The sequence below is a fragment of the Phoxinus phoxinus genome (assembly GCF_949152265.1).
Source record: "Phoxinus phoxinus genome assembly, chromosome: 14".
Classification (NCBI taxonomy): Eukaryota; Metazoa; Chordata; class Actinopteri; order Cypriniformes; family Leuciscidae; genus Phoxinus; species Phoxinus phoxinus.
In genome coordinates this window covers 29,736,529-29,759,764 of record NC_136889.1, presented here as the reverse complement: position 1 = coordinate 29,759,764, position 23,236 = coordinate 29,736,529, and the positions used below count along the sequence as shown (strand labels likewise).

Here is a 23,236-nt window from a genome sequence, read left to right as displayed (position 1 = left end):
ATCTTTGATGTCAACAAGACTTACTTTTGTCAGAAGCTTTAATCCAAAGTGACTTGCATTGTCTCCATTCCCAGTTCATGCATTCCCTGGGAACCGAACCCATGACCATGGCGTTGCTAACATCATGCTATACTGTTTAAACTACAGGAATGCAAAAAGAAAAAAAGTTAAGCAAATTAATTTTGCTTTCCCAACTATGCAAGATTATGATTCATTTAATTTATTTAGCACTATTTTTTTCACCATTGTCTTATCAAATGAGCCGTGACCCACCAGTTGAGAACCGCTGTTCTATGACATTATTGCTGATCATTATTATTATAGACATCATATAACGTATGAATGGAAAACACAGATACTTGAGTAAGGGTGTGCTAAATATTATAAAGCCAGCAGCATTTATCAGCCAACAGTGACACAGCTCTCATTTCTGCAAAATATACAAACAACAATGAAATGAGGAATTAATACCATCAATCTCTTAATTAAAAATAAACCAAAACATTCACACATTCGAACATTCTTAAAACCAGAAATAATTTTAGTGTAATGCTGCAGGAAATTCATTTTATAATAAAAATGAAAATATCCTTTCACTTCCCCAAAACAACATCCTTACGCTGCCACCCACAGGAGTTATAGTTTTTATAGGTCGTCTTGATTTGTATCACAGCGCCTTAATAAGAAAAACAGTTGGCAGCTCTATTTTAAGGACCAGATGATGGTCGGTGCAAATACAACAAGTACAGAAACGTCTATTTCTGTCACAAGGGAGAGAAATAATAATAGTAATGGCACATCTTTTGATTTAAAAAAAAAAAAAACAGGCTACAAGAGAGCTTATTATGCACTGCACATCTCTAAAAAAAGAAAGTCACCCACACAGGTTAATGGAACAAAAAACAGGCATCTGTCAGACCTAAATAAAGAGAATGGGACAAAAATGAAGGGACTGTGTTTGGTCATATGTTGACTATAATGTGGAAGAAATTGATAAGTGTTCTTGTGTTAATTGCTTCGGGATCTGTTTGTCTGGAAGCCACAGTGAAATGACTCAAGCTGAGCATCTGTCAGGATTGTGACGTGTTCTTCGGCATGTTTCACACTTTGCTCAGATCCAGCTTGCACAGATAAGGGGAGCGGAAGGAGCCCAGGTACAGGTAGCCGTTGTACTCGTGTGCCTCGCTGATGTAGGCCGCCACCATGCCGTGAGGGTCGTGAAAGCTACGGACGCACGTCCCACCGTCCTGAAGCTCGACCACCAGGCTGTAGCGCGGCACAAACTTCACCAGAGTTTCTTGACTGAAGAGCTGAGAACACACACAACATGGGAAACATATCCATTTCAGAAATATATATTGAGTTGGACTCTCTGATTTGTGTCAGTTTTTTTCCAGCATCATGGGAAATGTAGTTTTTCACCAGGAATTCTGCTGTTAAACACGATTAATTAAAAAATAAGCTGAAATAATGCAGGCTGGCCGCAAATACCATCCATTAACAAGCTTGTAGCTCACAGTAGGTCTGTCTTTGAGTTTAAACTATAACTTATAAACCTTTAATTTCCCTAAGGAGAAAATGAATGTAGATTTTACTTCCGGAACCGACTGTTGCACTATTAAGAAAAACAGCTGGAGGGAGTGCAACAAAATGACCAAAATTGTGGGTCTCGAGATCCTTTTTATAAATGAGTCCATTTATTTTCTTGGTTTATACATCTATTTGTCAATTTTGAAAGTGATTTATTTGTTATTTAACTATGTTTAAACTATTTAAATAAAAAGCAATACATATCTATATATTTGTCAATTTGAAAAGAGATTTTGCCATTGCATTTATTAACTCAATTTTAAAGTATTTATATACAGGTGAAACTCGAAAAATTAGAATATCGTGAAAAAAATCGTGTTCATTTATTTCAGTAATTCAACTTAAAAGGTGAAACTAATATATTATATAGGGTCATTACATGCAAAGTGAGATATTTCAAGCCTTTATTTGTAATAATTTTGATGATTATGGCTTACAGCTTATGAAAACCCCAAATTCAAAATAAGAATATTGTAAAAAATTGTCATAAGCTGTAAGCCATTATCAAAATTATAACAAATAAAGGCTTGAAATATCTCACTTAGTATCTAATGAGTCTATATAATATATTAGTTTCAGCTTTTAAGTTGAATTACTGAAATACACCATATTCTAATTTTTCGAGTTTCACCTGTACATCTACATAAACAAGCGTATATGTCTACATATTTGTGTATTTGAAAAGTGATGTTTATTATTAATTTTAATAAAAAAGTGTTTTTTTTTTTTTAAATAATTTGATGAAAAAAAGTCAAGATCTTATTTTACTTCTAAATGGCAGCTTACCTTAAATATGAACTTCTTAATCCAGGGTCTCTGAGACAGGAAGTCCAGCATAGAGAAGCCAGGGTTGGGTCGCACAGCAGACATGGCCACCCAGTATCCTCCTGAAGAACTGCGTCGAATGTTGTCAGGGAATCCTGGGAGGTTGTCTATAAAAGTATCCATTCCTCCTTTATTGAGGCCAGACACGTGAACTCTGTGAAGACAACAAAGTAAACATTCAATATGTAGAACTGAACATGACCGATACATCAGCTAAACCAACAAGTCAAGAGGACGTTTCAACATTTTGAGACTATCAACATTGGATTTGTTAGGAATTGAACAAATCTGGTTTCAATACATTGTAATTGCAACCAAAAAATGCTAAATCTTTTGGCAAGTTATGGCAACATTGTATCATTGTTAATTAACATAACCTCTGGGAGTTAATCTGGGAGTTATTTTTACCCAGCACCGTTTCTACTGATTTAACCAGACCATCCCAGATCACCACAGGGTCAAGTCACCTTCATTTATATAGCGCTTTTAACCGTCCAGATTGTTTCAAAGCAGCTTTACAGTGATAATTACAGTAACAGAGATTGTTTTGGCTTTAACAGCTCTTGAATAAAGTTATTGTCCAGCTAAAGTTCGTTTTTGATTGATTCACTTCTATTGAAAAGATAATTAGTTATTCATTTAGGGGCCGCTTACACGACACCGTTTTAACAGAAAACTTTTAATGCGTTCTAGCAGCTCATCTGCACAACAAGTGTTTGGCGGCTCGAGAACACAAACTTTTAAACAGGTTTTAAGGTGCAATTTTTGATTTAAAAAAATTATAATTTTATCATCTCCGTGAAAACTTCAAAAAAATGAATCTGTGAAAACAGTGACACACATGCACATGCATATTATGTGTTTAGTCTATACAGGTATGCGCGTTTGAATATATGTGTGCAGGAACGTAGTCTTTCTTTACAGATTGACATCATCAAATGACTTGTCTGGTCTCCATAATCATTTTGATAACGTTTTATCTGTATCAGAGCTAAAGGGAAGGTACATTAATATGAAACCATCTGGAGCACTGAGACCACACTAGCTTTAGTAAGAGGGATCATGCTATGCATCTCTCCACACAGGAGCCGGTTGCCTTGGCAACTGCATGCACTCATCATTCATCCAGGTAAGGAGAACGGCCTGTGGCTCTAGCAGACATGAGACGTCATGAGGACTATGTCATTCAAGAGGTCAGCTGTGAGGCGATAAACAAGTGACAGGGAGAACGTACTCGGTTACTAACGTAACCTCGGTTCTCTCTAGGAGAGGGAACGAGTACTGCGTCGAAGAACGCTACGGGAAAGATATTTCTTTGTCGAGATTGAAGCCAAAAATTAATCCTTAATTTTGTAATATTGTAAAACGCTTTTCTGAAGCATACAACCTAGGCGGAGCAATACAGCTCACCCATTGGCTGCTCTGCCAGAAAAGCACAGCCTATGCGAGGCCAGGACGCTGACCAATGAGGACGCTTCGCGCCCTTCTGCGTCACCTCCCGCCCAAACAGGCGTGGCCTAGGCCTATAAATACGAGCATAGCTGTCTAACACGCCGATTTTCGTCAATGAAGCGACGCAGCGTGGACACGCACGGCATGAGACGCAGTACTCGTTCCCTCTCCTAGAGAGAACCGAGGTTACGTTAGTAACCGAGTACGTTCTCTTACGTAGAGTTCTCTCGTACTGCGTCGAAGAACGCTACGGGAACCCTATGCAAACCGCCGTGCGTGTTCTTGGATCGACACAGACACCTAAGGGCGCGCGCGCCCTGGTATACAAGCGCCTACCCCAAGAAGTATAGGGAGAGCGGCTAAATAGCATCATCCCTTATAGTAGTGCCTCTTAAGGCATAATAGCATATATATGTAAATATAGATATATATGAAGGGTAATAGCATGCTCATGGGACACATTGTCAGTGAGTGATGCTTAAACATTGAAGTGACCTGGGCCGCAGCGCGGGGCAGGAACACTTATACATATTAGGCATTGAAGTGACCTGGGCCGCAGCGCGGGGCAGGAGCACTTGTACATATTACCATTGAAGTGACCTGGGCCGCAGCGCGGGGCAGGAACACTTATACATAGTCTTCTAGACCGAGAGCAGTTTAGCCTGCAACGCAGGAACCTCTAGGTTACAGAACCTAATAAATGTAGACGGGGAGGCCCAGCCTGCCGCCATACAGATATCATGTAACGAGATTCCGCTATACCAAGCCCATGAAGAGGCCATGCCTCTCGTGGAATGTGCTCTGATGCCCAAAGGGCATTCCAAGCCTCTAGATGCGTAGGCTAGCGCAATGGCGTCCACTACCCATCGAGATAGACTCTGTTTCGTTGCGGCTCGTCCCTTGGAGCGCCCGCTGAACGAAACAAAGAGCTGCTCCGTCTGTCGAAAAACAGCGGAGCGGGACACGTAAGCTCTTAATGCCCTGTACCGGGCAAAGGGAGCTATTTCCGTCCTCTGAGGCCGGCATGGCCGACAGGGAGATGACCTGAGCCCTGAACGGTGTGTTGAGGGACTTAGGCACGTACCCATGCTTCGGTTTCAATACGACTATAGAGTCGTTTGGCCCGAACTCCATACAAGAAGCTCTCACTGAGAGCGCTTGCAAGTCTCCCACACGCTTCACTGAAGCGAGAGCCAAAAGAAACACGGTCTTGAGAGACAGGTGTTTCATGTCAACTGAGTGAATAGGCTCGAAAGGGGCCCCTTTCATAGCGTTCAACACTGTAGAAAGGTCCCAAACGGGGACTGAAGGAGGCCTTGGAGGGTTTAACCTCCTGGCGCCTCTCAGGAAGCGGACCACCAGGTCGTTCCTGCCTAGTGAACGGCCAAGCGTTGGATTAACGAACGCTGATATGGCAGCCACATAGACTTTGAGCGTGGATGGGGTTCTTCCCTTATCCAATAGCTCTTGCAAGAAGGAGAGAATCTCCGGTTCTCCACACTGAAGTGGTGACAGACCTTGATCTGAACACCATCCAGAGAACACCGACCATTTGGAAGCGTAGAGCCGTCTAGTAGACGGAGCCCTAGCTTGTTCGATCGTGTCTAACACTCCTCTTGGGAGGTTAGCGGGTACCCGTTTATGGCCCATACGTGTAGGGACCAAAGCTCGGGGTGAGGATGCAGAATCGAGCCCTTGGCCTGTGAGAGGAGGTCTCTCCTCACTGGAATCGGCCACGGGGCAGTACTTTTCAGTCGCATCAAAGCTGGGAACCAGGTCTGATTCGTCCAGAATGGAGCAACTAGCAGTACTGAGCATCCGCTCTCCTTGATACGCTCCAGCACTTGAGGCAGGAGTGAGACAGGAGGAAAAGCATAGAGTGGGCGGCGGGGCCAGACTCTGGCCAGCGCGTTCGCGCTCTTCGAAAAGAATTCTGGGCAATGAGCGTTTTCCTGGTTTGCAAACAGGTCTATTTCCGCTCTGCCGAACGTTTTCCACAGCAGACGCACTGTCTGTGTGTGTAGGGACCACTCTCCCGTAGGAACGTTGTTCCGTGAGAGTCTGTCCGGGCCTACGTTCAAGTGACCTGGCACGTGCATTGCTCTTAACGAGCGCAGGTTGTGCTGGGCCCACACCAGTATGCGTTCCGCTAACCTGAATAGGTTCCGGGATCTCACGCCACCCTGGCGGTTTATGTAGGCTACTACCGACATGTTGTCCGAGCGGACCAGGACGTGGTGTCCTTTTATCCGGGGACAGAAGCGCCTCAGCGCAAAGTCCACTGCCATCATTTCCAGGCAGTTTATGTGCGGTAGTTCGGCTCGCTCTGACCACTGGCCAAAGAGCGGACTGCCGTCGAGCAGTGCTCCCCAGCCTGAGGTGGACGCGTCCGTGGACACCACCTTTAGGCTCGAGGAAGTCCCCAGGCTTACACCTGACCGGTACCAGTCTGACGCTCTCCATGGTGTCAGGGCTGAAATGCATTCCTGAGTGACCTTGAGGCGATAACGACCGTGTAACCATGCTCGGCGCGGTACGCGCGCTCTCAACCAGAACTGTAGTGGGCGCATGCGCAGCAGGCCCAACTGCAGCACTGTTGAGGCTGAGGCCATGAGGCCCAGCATTTTCTGAAATCTCCTGAGTGGCACTATGTGGCCGCTGAGGAAGGATTTCGCCATTGCAGGGTATTTTGCCTGCGCTGTGATGACAGCTGTGCTGTCATAGACAGTGAGTTCAGATCCAGTCCTAAAAAGGAGATCCTTTGACTGGGAAACAGTGAACTTTTCTCCCAATTGACTCTCAGACCTAAGCACTCGAGGTGATCGAGAATTAGGGTCTTGTGGCGGATGCGTTCTGAAGGTGATTGAGCTAGAATCAGCCAATCGTCCAAATAATTCAGAATTCGAATGCCGCGGAGTCTCAGGGGTGCCAGCGCCGCGTCCATGCACACTGTAAATGTACGAGGTGCTAGAGACAGGCCGAATGGCAGGACTGTGTACTGATATGCCTGGCCCCCGAAGGCGAATCTCAAAAATCGCCTGTGACGTGACGCAATTTGTATGAAAATACGCGTCTTTCAGATCTATTGCCATAAACCAGTCTCCTCGGCGAATCTGCGCGAGGATAGCTCTGGTCGTGAGCATTCTGAACTTTCGCTTTGTCAGCGCTTTGTTCAGATGCCTGAGATCTAAAATGGGTCTGAGACCCCCGTCTTTTTTCGGTTCCAGAAAATATCTGCTGTACAGACCCCCTTCGCTCTGAGCTTGAGATAAAGGCTCTATGGCCCCTTTGCTCAATAGCTTCGCTATTTCGGCTCGAAGTAGATGTGCTACTTCTGTTTTCACCGTAGTTTCGACTTTCTCCGTGAAACGGGGAGGGCGTCGATGAAACTGTAGCGAATAGCCTCTTTTTATAGTCTCTAGCACCCATTCTGAGACCCCGGGAAGTCATTCCCATGCATCTGCACGTGTGACTAGGGGTTGAATGTAATCTGGGCCCTGGTCGCGAAATGGCGGCGACACGAGAGCAACCGTGTGCTGTGACATGGACGCCGTGGCGTGTGAGGCGGGGGGCATGTTTAACACAGTATGCATCCCGCGCGCGCTCAGCTCTCTGTGTCGAGAGAGAGCGCGCGGGACGAGTCCCGTAGGGCTCGTGATGTTTGTGAATAAACGTGGGCGCTTGGTGGCGGGCACATTTATAACACCGGGAACACTGTTTTTGTGTACTGACTGACCGTTCGTTAGTTTCGTTTTTACAGAAAACCGCGGAACGTGCAGTGTGTAGTGGTTGTGGGCACTTGGCAGTGGGTCACGCTCACTACATGTAAAACACAATCGGCATGAGCCGATTTTATGTGTGCAGACCCTGTGTTGTTCAGGGCTGTGCTTGCACGGGTTGAAAAACCGGGCTCTGGTCGCGAAATGGCGGCGACACGAGAGCAGTCGTGTGCTGTAACATGGGCGCCATTGCAGCGTGATGCGGGGGCGCGCTTAATCGAGCGGGCAGCCCGCGCGCGCTCTCAGCTCTCTCAGCTGAAAGAGGGAGCGCGCGGTGCGAGCCCCGTACGGCTCGGCATGTTTGAGAATAAATGTGGGTGCGTGAACGCGGGTACATTTATAGCACTGGGAAGTACTGTCTATTAGAACTGACTGACCGTGCATAGGTTTCGTTTCATAGAAACCGTGTGACATGTAGCTTGTAGTGATTGTGGGCGCTTGAAAACGGGCACGCTCACTACATATAATGCACAATCGAAATGAGTCGATTTATGTGTGCAAGCCCTGTATTGTGCGGGGCTGTGCTTGTGTGTACAGATGGGCACTGGGTCGTGGGCATACAGTTACACACATTACATCATCGGCCATGGCCGGGACACCGTGTAGCACAGAGAGTACTGTCTATCAGAACCGACTGACCGTACATTCGTTTCGTTTTTACAGAAACCACGGGACATGCAGTGTGTAGTGATTGTGGGCACTGAAAAGCGGGCACGTTCACTAGCTTACATGTGAAGCACAACCGACACGAGTCGATTTTATGTGTGCAAGCCCTGTATTGTGTAGGGCTGTGCTTGTGTGTACGAATGGGCACTAGGTCGTGGGCATTACGGATACACACATTACACCATCGGCCGTGGCCGGGACACCAGTAAATACATTTTCAGATTTACCTGGGGCGTCGTGAAAACGGCGTCTGTGTGCAGGCAAACGGGCATTGATGCCGATTTGGTGACTGCAAAATACACTGGCACGGTCGCGAATGTTGGGACTGTGCGAGCGAGACATTTTAGTGAAATCCGGCCGCGGCGGGATTTTAACACTGTAGCTTTCCTCGAAGCAGAAATGCGCATCCTGGCTGAAAACGGGGCTTTCCGGGACTCCGCGATTTCTTCGTGAATTCAGGAAGAAAAAGGCGCGGGTCGTGAGGACGGTAACGTACGTTCCTCTGCAGAAAAGCAGCCATCCAGCCGGTAAGCGCATCGATGCTGGTCTTTCTCCGTCGACGCTCACGAGCGGCGGGGGAGGGGAGATCCTCGGAGCTCGCCCATCCCTCGCTACCCGAAGCGAGGAGAGAACAGCAGTCGTCCTTCACAGACACGGCTTCATCTTCCTCATCCATGACGGACGCGGCGGCACACAGCGGCCCTTGTCCGTCGGTCAGAGAGTCCAGCGAAGCGGGCGGAGGAGCTAGCGGCAGCAGCGGCGAGCACCTCGTGGTGAAGGGAGGTTCCGGGCTCCGCTGAGCACGGCGCTTTTCACGGCGCGGCACTACAGCGGGCGGAAAAGGGTGCAGCTTCAGTAAATGAACGCCAGGCGAGTCCGCAGAGTCACCGTAGGCATCAAATTACAGCGATGGCAGCCGCCATCGACGAGAGCTGAAGCTGCGTGATACTCACAGGCAGGAAACACAGCACGTGGTCCCTGTCGCTGAGCGGGGCTCTACACGAGCCACAGGAGGTGCGAGACATCTTGAAAAAGACGCTCGGCTCTTTTAGTGTGGAAAAACTGTGTGACGCGACGGCGAACACACACACAAAACACACACACATAATGTAAAGGATATTCCACGCCGGAGAAGCGCAGCAGGGAACGGCGGCTGAAGGCGGCGATGACCAGCGGCTTCAGGTAAGAGGCGCGTCCTGCTGAGGTGCTTGTATCCAAACGGCTGTGGTGGCTCGAATCCAATCCAACGATGCGTGCAGCTTCGTGAATTTAAGAAAATCGGCGTGTTAGACAGCTATGCTCGTATTTATAGGCCTAGGCCACGCCTGTTTGGGCGGGAGGTGACGCAGAAGGGCGCGAAGCGTCCTCATTGGTCAGCGTCCTGGCCTCGCATAGGCTGTGCTTTTCTGGCAGAGCAGCCAATGGGTGAGCTGTATTGCTCCGCCTAGGTTGTATGCTTCAGAAAAGCGTTTTACAATATTACAAAATTAAGGATTAATTTTTGGCTTCAATCTCGACAAAGAAATATCTTTCCCGTAGCGTTCTTCGACGCAGTACGAGAGAACTCTACGTAAGAGAACTGATGTGTTCTAGCTGACCTGAAAATCAATCAGCCCAAAGGTAGGAACACGCTTAAAATTACAACACTGGATAATCAGAGTTTACTGAAATATAGATGGAAAAGAACCGCTAATTATTAGTCAGATTTGTATTAGAAAGCAAACATGAGCATCTCTAAAGTCAAAGATGTGAAGATGGTTCAAAAGTTAAGATTTTTCAAATGTTTTTGAAAGTAGTCTTGGACTGCATTGATCAAAAATAAGCTTAAGAAAAAACAGTAATGTTGTGAGATATTAGTTTAAAATAACGGGATTCGATTTTAGTGTATAAATATACACTGAATTGTATGTGTGTGTGTCTGTGTATCTGCGTATAAATATACATACACACACACACATAATATTATTGTTGTCGAGTTTTTGTTTATATAATATATGTGCACATATATATATATATATAGTCACAAAAGTGAGTACACCCCTCACATTTCAGCAGACATTTTAGAATATCTTCTCAAGGGACGATACTAAAGAAATTAAACTTGGATATATTTTAGAGTAGTGAATGTGCTGCTTGTATAGCAATGTGTATTTACTGTCAACATACAGCCATTATTGTCAAAATACCTGCAACAAAAGTGAGTACACCCTAAGTGAACATGTCAAAACTGTGTCCAAAGTGTCAATATTTTGTGTGAGCACCATTGTTATCTAGCACTGCCGTAATCCTCCTGGGCATGGGGTTCACCAGAGCTGCACAGGTTGTGCTGGGATCCTCTTCCACTCCTCCATAATGACATCACGGCGCTGCTGGATGTTAGACACACGGCGCTTCTCCACCTTCCGCTTGAGGATGCCAGGGTGCAGCGTTTGGTCTGAGCACTGACAAGCTGACTTTCCGCTTCTGCGACCTCTAAAGCAATGCTGGCAGCACTCATGAGTCTGTTTCTCGAAGCTTCTGCACCTGGCGCACAGCACGAGGACTCAACTTCTGTGATTGACCCTCGCGAGGCCTGATCCTAGAGGATACCCTGCTATCCTAGAGGAACCCGTCTTGGAAAACAGACCCTGGTCTGTTCTGTAACTCAGTTTCAGGGTGTTACCAATCTTCTTATAGCCTAGGCCATCTTTTGTGGAGAGCAACGGTTCTAATTCTCAAATCCTTAGAGAGTTATTTGCCATGAGGAGCCATGTTGAACATCCAGTGGTCAGTATGAGAGAATTGTAGGGCTGTCACTTTTGTGAAAAAATCCTGTTCGATTTTTGAGACATAAGTGTGCATTTAATCGATTGTAAAATCGATTTTCCATGTCTAAAGACGTTTCCATTTTCAACGCCTAATATAGGCAAATCCACGGACAACTAACAGCCATTAGGACGAACGTAAAGAGGGCGCTTGAGGCACAAGTCAGCAATATTTCTGATGATTTATTGGTGTGAAGTTTCGTGCACAATGATAAACAGGAGTGCAACATTCTCGAAAAATAATAAGCGGAGTGGACTGCCATAACATCAATGAATAAACATCACTGCAGGCTTCAACATGCTGTGTTTACAATTAGAAATGTCAAACAAATTTCACCTATACGTAAGGCGATTGTAGCCCAAATCTGTATCTGTATGAGACTGATACCGGCAGAATTCACATTTTTGTTGTAAAAAGAGACACATTAGGCAGAAGTATAATTTGCTATAATGTGTGTTTGTTAGAGCCTGCAGTTGCTGTGTGACGCGCGTTCGCTGCGGGCTATCGAGACGAGCTGGACGCGCTCCAAGAGAAGGCCGTTAAAATCGAAACTTGTGTTGGTTGGTCCGATCGATTGTGCAATCGGTTTTCGAACGTAAAGTGACAGCCGTAGAGAATTGTACTCAAAGCACACATTTTAACTGCTCTAATACAAGTTTGTATGGTCCTGTCAAGCAGACAAAAACATGAACGTGATGAATAGGACATGTGGCTTTGCATGGTTAAACGCCGCACAGCTATTATCACTTAGGGTGTACTTTTGTTGCCAGCTATTTTCACAATAACGGCTGTGTGTCGACTTATTTTCAGAGGACAGTACATTTATATATATATACATATGTACATGTTGTCGAGTTTTTGATAATATAATATTATGTGCACATAGATGTAATTTATTCCTGTGATGAAAAGCTGAATTTTACTCCAGTCTTTAGTGTCACATGATCCTTCAAAAAATCATTCAAACATTTCATTTATCATCACAGTTGAAAACAGTCGTGCAGCTTAATATTTTTGTATTATTTTCAGGACTCTTGATAAATAGAAAGTTCAAAAGAACAGCATTTATTAGAAACTGCAATATTTTGTAATATTTTAAAACTTTACTGGCACTTAAAATAAAAAAAAATTAAATTAATGCATCCTTGCAGAATAAAAGTATTAATTCCGTTTTTATTTTATCTTCCTTACCCCAAGCTTTTGAACGCTAGTGTACAGTATATACTATAGAAATAGTAAAAAACAGTATAAACATAGCTCTTGTTCAGTGATAATAACATCCCAGGTTTTGATTAGAATTTAAAAAAAAAATGAAACAATATACAAGTTTTAACAATCAACAACCGAAGTAACTGAATATAAACAGCATGGCGAGTATCACCTCCTTATTCTCGCCATTGTGGTTTCAGCCACTAGCACAGACTCCTCGTCAGGGAAGAGCTGGATGCCGTTAGGAAACCGCAGGTTCTCCATCATCACGGAAACTTCCTTGCTCTCTGTATCGTACTCCAGTACACTGAAAAAACAAAACAAATTAGCAACATCAGTCACTGAACAAAAACATAATTCCCAGTGAAAACAAGCAGTGATTCAGAAACTGTAAAGTGCAAAAACCCGTGAAATGCACTGAAAATCAGATGTGCCACTGAATGTTTCATGTCCCAGTTACCGTCCATCTGCTGTGGCCTCCATGATCAGGTGCATGAAGTCTCTGCGCTGCCACCTGCTGCTGGAGTCAGTGAAGTACACCTTTTTCCCATCCTGAGTCACATCCAGATCATTCACAAAGCCCAGACGTCGACCACCGATCATCTTCCCTGTGCTCACCAGAGATTGTACCTCACCTAAAAGTCAAAGTCAAAATGAGTGCATTGTTCTTTTGCAAGCTTGACACTGATGTGGACACTGTGAACTATTGTTAGAGGAGTTGAGTCTCAACTCCTCCTTTTGTGGTCTATGTGTGAAAAAAAATACTGTATACAGGTTTGGAACAACATGCGGTTTAGTGAATAATGGCAGAATTTCTATAACTATAACCTTTTAAATGAGTACTGACTTTTTAAAACAGAATATGTGTATTCTCTTTCCTTACCCGTGACAGGGTTGACCTCAAACAGTCCCAAATATGCATCAGTGACAAACAAGGTGCCATTGGGTCCCACACGGATTCCCAGAGGACGTCCACACGTGTGTTCTTGCTCATGAGAGCCTTTGAATCAGGAAAAAAAAAATATGACAATGGATATTCCAACACTAATGATTAGTATTTGATACTGGACTTCTCAATTATATCTAACATAACTCCGTTATTAAATAACTTAATGTGTTTGATGGAACAAAAATGCATGAGCTAGTCAACAATTAAAATTCAAAGCACATTTTATGTTTGTTTCCACCGTGTCAGCAGTTTACAACACAGCCAGGGAAAAGAAAGGAGCACAGTCATCCACTATATAAAATGCCAGCTTCTACTGTAATAAACACACTTAGGAACTTTTAACCTGTCTATGTAGGCTAGTGCTTTAATGTTATACATTACATTAATGCATGTGTACTTTACATTAGTGTAATGTGCCAGTAGGGCCGGCTCAAGCCCTTTAGCCATTTCAAGCCATTAGTCGACAAGTCAGACGTTTGTGATATTAATTTGATTACAATGGTTTCAGTTTCAGGGCTGAGAAAGAATATTATATGTAACACTGTTCTACATTACAGAGAAATACTGAACCATAATATAATGAGCATTTAAAATATAAATTAAAGGTGCAGTAAGCAATTCCTGAGAATCATTGAAAAATAAAGCACCTTTAGGACTGGTAATTATTTTTCTCAAGGAAAATAAACATTTCTGCATTCTCTAGGAGAATTTGGGATGTCTCCTAGCTTATTGTTTCTCCAGCAGTGGAGAACATGGGCGTCGGAAGCAAAATAAATGTGGGTGGGTCATCCTCCAGATTTGTTTTTACTGGAGTATAATAGGGGTGTTCCCGAAGCCAAATAACTTATCTAAAATCTCTATGCAATAATGAGTGAAGTGAATGAGTGAGAGTAAAAATGAAACGAGAGCAAATCCATCTCTAGCTATGTTTCCATCCACACGTTTTTATCCGAATTAAGTGAAATCGAATGAAAAATGCCTTATGGAAACAGTAAAATTCGATTGAATTTCATGAATATCGACTCAAATGAAATACGTTCGGTCTCATCGGATTTTATCTTGATCGATATACGGCTTATGCGATAAACGCTGATGGAAACGCTATTTGCCAAATAAATAATGAATTGCATTTTTTATAGAAATAGTTTTGAGTTTTTTTTACCGAACTTCAGATGATTCGATTGACAAGTATAAATTATAAAAATGTCAGTGGGTCTCATTCATGAAACGCGAGCAGAACGAATTTTTCTGTAAATTGTGTGTAAATTGGTTCTGGCGTAAATTTTCGGATTCATTAAAATGTTCGTATTTTCCAAATGTTAGTTGTTACGAAATAAATCTGCACCTGCTCCCAGCCACGCGTAAATAGTGCGTTTAACATCCGAACGTTTGCTCATTAATAAGGCTGCATTTTAATTCACCTTAATCGGGTACATATTTACACAGCATTTTGAAAAAAAAATTATATATAGTAATTACATATGTTTTTTCTTTTTACTTTTATTATGAGAGCCAGTAATATAGCATCTGCAAACGGAACACTTTAATCACATAATTAATTGCTTTCAATAGGGCTGGGCTATATTTTTTCGAAGTGAACTAATTCGGGGTTTTTTGCAGTCGAGCTTCATGTCGAACCATTTTCTTTTCACTTCTGGGACTGTTCGATTAACAGATGAAACTCCAGTAACTGCGTCTGCAATATGCTCCCAAGCTTCCTTTTTTTACGACCTGACCTGATACGCCACTATACGCTTGAAAATAAAATGTGCCGTTTTGAATAAACTTCTGATAATAAAACTTCAATTTCTGCATCTGAGAAATTGTTCTTTTTCATTCGCTTTTGAGAAGACATGTTGAAATCCTTCGTTTTGGTGTCATAATATGATGCCCATATATAGTTGTCAGTCGGATTTAATGGGCGGGATTTATGGTAATTGAGAATGAGCGTGCACGCGCGTCCCATTTACGACTGATTGGAATTCATTAACACACACACACATTTCACTATCACATCTGACGTTTACGAAGTATTTGTGAATCAGGAGAAGAGTTTTCGGAAAGGTCTCTTTACGCGCATATCACTCACATCTTTACTCGTATATTTACGAATGTTTCATGAATGAGACCCATTGTATGTAAAGTACAATGACAATAAAGGAATCAATCAATCAATCAATCAAGTGGATGGAAACTTAGCTTATGTGTGCATCTCTCAGAAATTAGAGCTTGGCAAGAGTAATATCAACTCAAATAGGCTACTACATCAGATACATATTCTACGATATGATATTGTATATTATTGTATGTATTTTTAAATTATTTAAGCATTGTATAATATATACTCGAATAATGAATAAGCACAGCACGATCACAAATCAAACAGAGCGTTAATTGCAGATGGAAACGCTATTTGCTGAATAAATAATGAATTCCATTTTTTATAGAAATAGTTTTGAGTTTTTTTACCGAACTTCAGATGATTCGATTGACAAGTGGATGGAAACTTATGTGTGCATCTCTCAGAAATTAGAGCTTGGCAAGAGTAATATCAACTACATTCTACGATATGATATTGTATATTATTGTATGCATTTTTAAATTATTTAAGCATTGTAAAATATATACTCAAATAATGAATAAGCACAGCACGATCACAAATCGAACAGAGCGTTAATTGCGGTCTCTGCGCGTCTCCATCTCTCAGCAACCAGCTCTAATAGCCTAATCAACTAAGATTCACACATGTCCTAACATTGAAAATGTACTAAAATTATAGAAAATTTTAAGACATGGATTTTTGATGATCTGTTGTGCGATTAGTTAAGAAGATTTAAAAAAAAAAAAAATTTACCTCTTGAAAATGGTAAAAGCGTGAATAAAAAAATAAAAAACTGTAATGACTCAATGGAGGGCTTATTTATTTAGGTCATTTGTTTGTTCACACAGATGAGGCTATATCAGCATGTGAGCGTGAGGCAACATGGGCACAGTGGCATCATGAAGCATTAGTCTACAGAAAAGAAAGAATATTTTAAAAAAAATTAAGACCTGTTTGCTTACTGTGGTGGTAAAATAGTTTGATCGATAGATTGTGGCAATTTTCCGTTGATTGTATTTTGAGTTTGAATCCCATAACAAGAATTACTTTATTAGCATTTTGTTTTGCTTTTCTTAAAGGGGTGGTATAATGCCCTTTTCACAAGATGTAAAATAAGTTTTAGCTCAACTTACCCCACAGATATTTATGTTAAAGTTGTCACTTTTTGAGGGTGAGGAAAAAAGCACCGTTTTGTGTCTGTTCCTTTAAATGCAAATGAGCTGCTGCTCCCGGCACAGGGGGCGGAGCTTCAACAGCTTGCACTCACACAGACATGCACTGAAATTTTCAAAAACTTTTAGCCTTTTATGTTCAAACCGGAGTCAGATGATGGAGAGACTCAAGAAGTGACAACATGTAGACAACATTTCTGAATGGTTAGTTGATGAATTAATGTAGCTTATGTGTAGTTATCTTCTAGTCATTGATAGGGCTGGGTATCGTTCAAACAATTTCGGTACCGATACCGATACCTTGATTTCGATACCGGTTCCTAACAATACTTTTTTCGATACCAATTTTATGAAATCCATTTCAACAAGATTACATAACACATTACCTCAGAAAAACTTTGGTTTTATTTTTTCAGTTTGACTCATGGTCCTTAGCCAGTGCACAAAGGAACAAAACATTTTTTTATAAAGAGCTCATGCTCACCAAAGCTGGATATTCGAATACATAGCTTGGTATTTGATATCCGTTCGAATTTGATTTTTCTCAAATGTGACAGCCCTAGTTACTATTACTATATGGACTGTGTGACTATTGAAATTCAGTCGACAAAAGCTTTGTTTAGTCCAAAATCATTTTTTGTGCATATCCAATTGGAATCCGATCATATTTAGCAAGTGTTTCCTAAAAGTTACTGAAATCTGTACAACGATTCATGCCATGTGCAACAAACCCATGAACCTGAGCATTTCAAAAGACAAGGTCACTAATGTTGAAATCCCACATTACGCAGTGTTTGAGGAAATAGTCCAGTATTGTTGGTTTTCTTACCACATGGTGGCTTGCCAAGTGTTGTTAATACATGCATGTTCTTTCCCTCGATTTTGACTATCTTTCCATCAGCCGTCCCAGTGTACAAAACATCTACAAAACAAGAATGATTTAGAGGCATTACATACTGTCATTAAAGCAAATATTTTTTTTTACATATTTAATGACTTAAAGGTTGGGTAGGTAAGAATTGTCTAAAGAACTTTTTTTCAAATTGGCTTAAACTGTCTTTATATACCAATACATAATTAAAATGTAAGTACTTTGAAAAAGAGAGTATAAAAATTGAGTGACTATAGTGTATTTAATCTTCAAAAAACATAGCTCATTAATTCCTACCGGGACGAAACAAGTGATTGGCTTGCGCGACTGTCACTCTCCGTCGCCATGACTACCTCCGCTATTACTGGCTCTGCCCACGTGCGCGCAGTCGCACACCCATTTTTTTAGGTGGGAGTGAATGAAATTAATGAGCTGTGTTTATTGAAGATTAAATACACTAGAGTCACTCAGTTTTTTATACTCTCTATTTCAGAGTACTTGCATTTTAATTATGTATTGGTATATAAAGACAATTCTGACCTACCCTACCTTTAAGATCAATATTAAGATCTACATATAATAATGTATATCTTAAGACTTCCTTATATATTGTCAGAGTGTGCAAGCATGCAATACAAAAATACAATAACACACTCCAATCAACTCAACTTTTACCTACTTTGGCAAGTGCAACTATTACACAGTTTATCTCTCAGTGCACACACTGCCAAACAGCTGCGGCAGACTGGGTGAAAGGTCAAGTTTTGACTGCATTGCTTTGCAAATACTGACCTCCAATATTGGCAAGGGATTCTGGGCCGATGAGCTGCTCCTCGAACAGTCGCTCTGCCTGTCTGAGTATCAGGTTGGGCTCGTAACAGCCAGTCATAAGAGGCGGTTCATTGAGACTAATTATTAAACACAAGAGGGGAAAACACAAAGAAGAACGTTAGTTAAGCTTCATGTTGAGAAGAACTGAACTGAACGCCGTTCTCTCAGCAGAAAGCTGGAGGAGATGAAATGCCCTACATATCAACTGCAGAGGCATCAATTATTAACCATTGTCAGAACTAAAAAAGAAATGAGAAAGCACTGTGGGGCTTGACTTTAAGATGAATATTTATATTGGATTTTGTCTTGACTCTCAAGAACATTGTGGCAGCAGATCAGAACCAAAAGGACTTTATTGGATGAGATATAAAAGAATGATTAAAGAAGCTTTCCATTCAGCGTTAAAGGAATAGTGCATGAAAATATGAAAATTGTGCATTCATTTACTAAATGAAATATTACAAACCTATATTATTTTACTTCTGTGAAACGCAAAAGGAGGTTTATACTGATCAGATCGAAAGTACAGAAAACCAGTCCATACGACTCTTGCACAATTTCCCAAGTCTTCAGGAGTCATATTGTGAAATATTTGCAAATAAGCTTTCCCTCCACCACAGCTCACAAATTGTGGTCTATTTTTTTTTTTTTTTTTTTAAATAAGACACATTTCATGCCACATGTGACTTTATTTACATCAACCAGGCTACCTTTAGTAGCATAATTTTCTTTTCAGTAATCGAAAAAAAGCTGAAATAAATTACACCAAAAGTAAAACTGAAATAAAAATAAAGCTCTATATATATATATATATATATATATATATATATATATATATATATATAAAAACAAAAGCACATACAATTACTAACACAAACTAAAATAGACTGAAAATAGAATCATTAAATCTAATTCAAAATATTAATAAATACAGTGGGCTTCACAAGTATTGGTAAATATGAGCAAAACTGACAATGGAAATTCGTTTTTGCAATTTCTCCTCTTAGTCTTTCATTCCAAATATTCACAAAAGTCTAACCTTTAATTAAAGTCAAATAGTTGAAAGAAACAAAATAATATCATAAAATAATTTTTCTGAAATAGATATTTTCCACAATTATTAAATACTTTGTGCAACTTCCCTTTGCCAAGATAGATAACTGCTATGAAACTTCTCCTATAATGCGTAACAAAATAATGTGGTTGATGAACATATGGCAAGAGATCTGAAACCATAATTCCTCCATTCAGAATCTCTCCAGATTCAGAGATGCTTGTGAACTCTTTTCTTCAGCTCATCCCACAGGTTTATATGGGGTTTGGGTCAGGGGACTGCTATGTCCATGGCAAAACCTTCATCCTGTAGTCAGTGAACTATTCTGTGGTTTATTTTGAGACGTGCTTTGGGTCATTGTCATGCTGGAAGATCCAACCAAGCTTCTTGACAGGGTCAGTAAGGTGTTGAGTTTATATCTGCTGGCACTCAATGTTTATGTTATTCTACTGTGTTATCCTAAGTTGCCCAGGGTCTTTTGGAAGAAATGTAGCCCCACAGCATTAAAGATCCACCAGCATACAGTGGGGATGAGGTACTTTTGTACATGGCTATGGTTCAGTCAATGGCAAACCCACATCTGGTGTTTTTTCAAAAAGCTTTATTTTGGTCTCATCAGACCATAAAACTCAGTCCCACTGAAAGTCCCAGTTACGCCTGGCAAACTGAAGGTGCACGAGATCACGGTTTAATGTCACCAAAGGCTTTTTCCTCAGTGCGTGCGGGGCCAATATAGACACTCGTCCTCTTTCATGTAGATTGTTACTATCTCCAGTTGATTTACCGTATTTTCCGGACTATAAGTCACACTTTTTTTCATAGTTTTGCTGGTCCTGCGACTTATAGTCAGGTGCGACTTATATATAAAAATTAATTCATACTGACTGAGATGAACCAAGAGAAAACATTATTAGGACAAAAAAAGTTTAAATTATGAGCTACTCATGACAATTACGACTTTTCTTAATGACGTATCTCTGAATTATGTTCTAAACTACATTATTTGGATTCAGTGTTGTGGAATGAGATCGCGGGAGCTTGGTGAACTTGCTTACCGGTAACTTGGACTCGCTGGCTAATGTTAGTTTAGCCTATTCAGCCTCCCAGGTATATGTTCTTTATGCTATTGTGCAGCTGAATAACTGTTAATGTTACACGTTAACATGCCGAACACCCATTCAGCCTGTTGTTCTGTGTGCTATTGTGTAGCTGAATAACTTGCCTTTGAATGTCTGTTCTTGGTCTTCGATTTTGTGAAATAAATTTATAAATAATTGCGACTTATAGTCCAGTGCGACTTCTATGTTTTTTTCCTCTTAATGACGCATTTTTTGACTGACGTGACTTATAGTCCGCAGCGACTTATAGTCCGGAAAATACGGTAAACGTCTTAATTATTCCCTAGATAGTGGAAATTAGTATTCCAACAATGAACTCCTTAACTGTCAGCAATCTTTTTTCAAAAGCTTAAAAACTCAAAATTCATCCTGTGAAAACCGGTTTGAAATCGAACATTGCTTTACCATGGAAAGGGTACTTTAGCGCTCCTTGATTTTACAACATTTAATTAAACTTTTATAATCAAATTTTTGTCCTGACAAAATAGAAAAGGTCTGAGACTCAAGGTTGCATATATGGAGATTGTTTTGTGATAGAAGATACATTGTGACAGAAATTGATTAATTTGTTACAGGAGAACACATTAAAAAAAGTCAATGGAATGTATGTCACCCGTTGGCTATTTTTGGTATTACACCGAAACAATCTCATGGGAACTTCAATTTTTGTAATAACTTCAAATTTGGAATACAACTTGGTTAGATATATGGCTTTGATTTTATAGTAAAAAATATTTTGTAAAATATATATTTTATATTGTTTCAATTGTTGCTGCCTTTAGTCATAAAAAAATGCTTAAAAACACTACCTTGATGAAACTTATACTTGTTTTTTTTAATTAATAAGTAGAACATTAATTACACTGTTAATGTAAAAAATTATATATAGTGCTCAAGTCACATGGACTACTTTTCAAGTTTTATTTTTCCTTTTTGGACCTTGGCAGTATAAATCACCCTCCGCTTTACTTATGTGGAAAGCAGAAGCTAAGCTATATAGTAAATATTTATAAAGGGTTGGAAAGACATTAGGGAGATTTTCACATTTTCATTTTGGGGTTAAAAAATCCTTTAACCATTAAAACCGAACACATGAAGTCTATAAGGCGGCGGTTTTTACAATTAAAGCAATGTACTTTTTGAATAGGGCTTCTTTTAAATTGCAACATATCCAGCTTGGCAACAGAATGTTACAGGAAGTTATTTTTGCCATTTTGTAATAAACTTTACAACTGACATTTAGCAATAAACATTGAGTAGAGGACCGATGACAATAACTCATGGTTTCTGAGCAATGCGTGTGACACAATGTCCCACCTGTGCTCCTTTCTGTAACCACCTACATCATTACACATCTTTGCATGAGTAATTTCCTGTACAAGCATCATTTAGTCACAGATTTCTATCCAATTAAATATTTTAGAGCAAAGTGTAAATAGAAAAATGTATGACTTCCATCACGAGTCTTTATATACACTTGTATTCCCAGGACCTGTCCTGAGGAAACCCTGAATGTCTGAAATGCTGTGAGTTGTGACTTGTGTTTAGCATGCTTAAGGTGTAGATCTCTGCGAGAGTATGAAGCTCACCTGAAGGCCTCTGGTTGAATGGGAGAATCAATCAGGAAAATGAGGACCAATAGTGGGAAAAGCAGGAAAGCCACCAGTGAGAGTAACGTCACGCGAAACACCTTCCCACTGTAAGTGCTGCAACGCACAACACAACAACATGGTATTATCAGACGAGGACATTGCTTTTGTTTCCATTGAATTTAAATCAATCAGGTGCATACAAATGTTTCCAAGTAAGCAATGAAGGCAGGTAGTTATGTCTCACCTTGTGGTTTTGAACTGGGGTTCATGGGTTTCGTCAGTAATTATTTGAGGTCTGTTCAACCTCCTGAACCGCAGTCCCTCGGGCTCATTCATTTTGTTGTTGTGTCGACTCTCTCTCTGTTTCACAGCTACGTTCACTAAAACATAAGGCTAAATAATCGCTGGTCCAACAAACGGAGAATTTATTCACAACATCCCAAAGCCAGCGCAGTTCATAATGACGTGCACGAGACTCACGCGCGCTCTCGACACCAGTCAGTGACGTGTGAGTGGCGAAACGATGAGACACTTTCAGTGACACAAGGGACATTTTTCAAATTAAAAGTTTTTTGGGGGCATTTATTTTTTATTTTTAGAAAGGCAGCAAAACGACTGAAATAGCTTTTCAGTACATTTCATTTTGCCATTAATACACAAGCAAATAAATAAAGCATTTTAAGAATAAATACACATTTATGACATTATATGCACAGATAAAACCACTGAATTAAGAAATTATGATTAATATGCTGTATATGCATATTATATTGTATATGCTTGTACACGTCAAAGACTTTATAAATATCTTTGAATTTGGAACACAACTCTTAAAAGCATAAATAATCTTGTAACAACATAACACATTGTTATACAAATAATATATAAAAACACTCTGGGTTACACTTTATTTTATTTATAATAAGTACATTATTTATAAGTAGCCTACATACATAGTATGTAGGCTACATGGAGAACAGGACTGTAAAAGAAAGCGCGGTTACACTTTGTTGAAGGTGTCTTTGTTACACTGTAATTATACATTTAAGTACTAAGTAATATTCAGTAACTAGATGTACTTAGTATTGGGTTAGGATTAGGGGTTGGTTTAGGGTCCGTTGCATGTAATTACCGGTATGCACGGTTTGCATGATTAGTTGTTACCAACTTCTGTAGTGTTAATCTGTACTGGTTTGGAAATGCAGTGTATTTTAGTTGTTCT

The 23,236-nt window shown here is 40.8% G+C and overlaps 1 protein-coding gene across 1 annotated transcript; it reads right to left on the bottom strand.

Moving 5' to 3' along the window:
* Positions 1-811: 811 nt before the first annotated feature.
* Positions 812-22,544, bottom strand: apmap (adipocyte plasma membrane associated protein). The gene is made up of 9 exons (XM_079635287.1): positions 22,259-22,544; positions 22,012-22,128; positions 18,212-18,327; positions 17,378-17,470; positions 13,210-13,326; positions 12,787-12,961; positions 12,499-12,633; positions 2,377-2,569; positions 812-1,310 (listed from the first exon to the last, which is right to left on the bottom strand). Exons 1-9 carry the CDS (start codon positions 22,348-22,350, stop codon positions 1,101-1,103), a joined length of 1,248 nt encoding a protein of 415 aa, XP_079491413.1. The 5' UTR covers positions 22,351-22,544; the 3' UTR covers positions 812-1,100.
* Between the last annotated feature and the right edge of the window lie 692 nt (positions 22,545-23,236).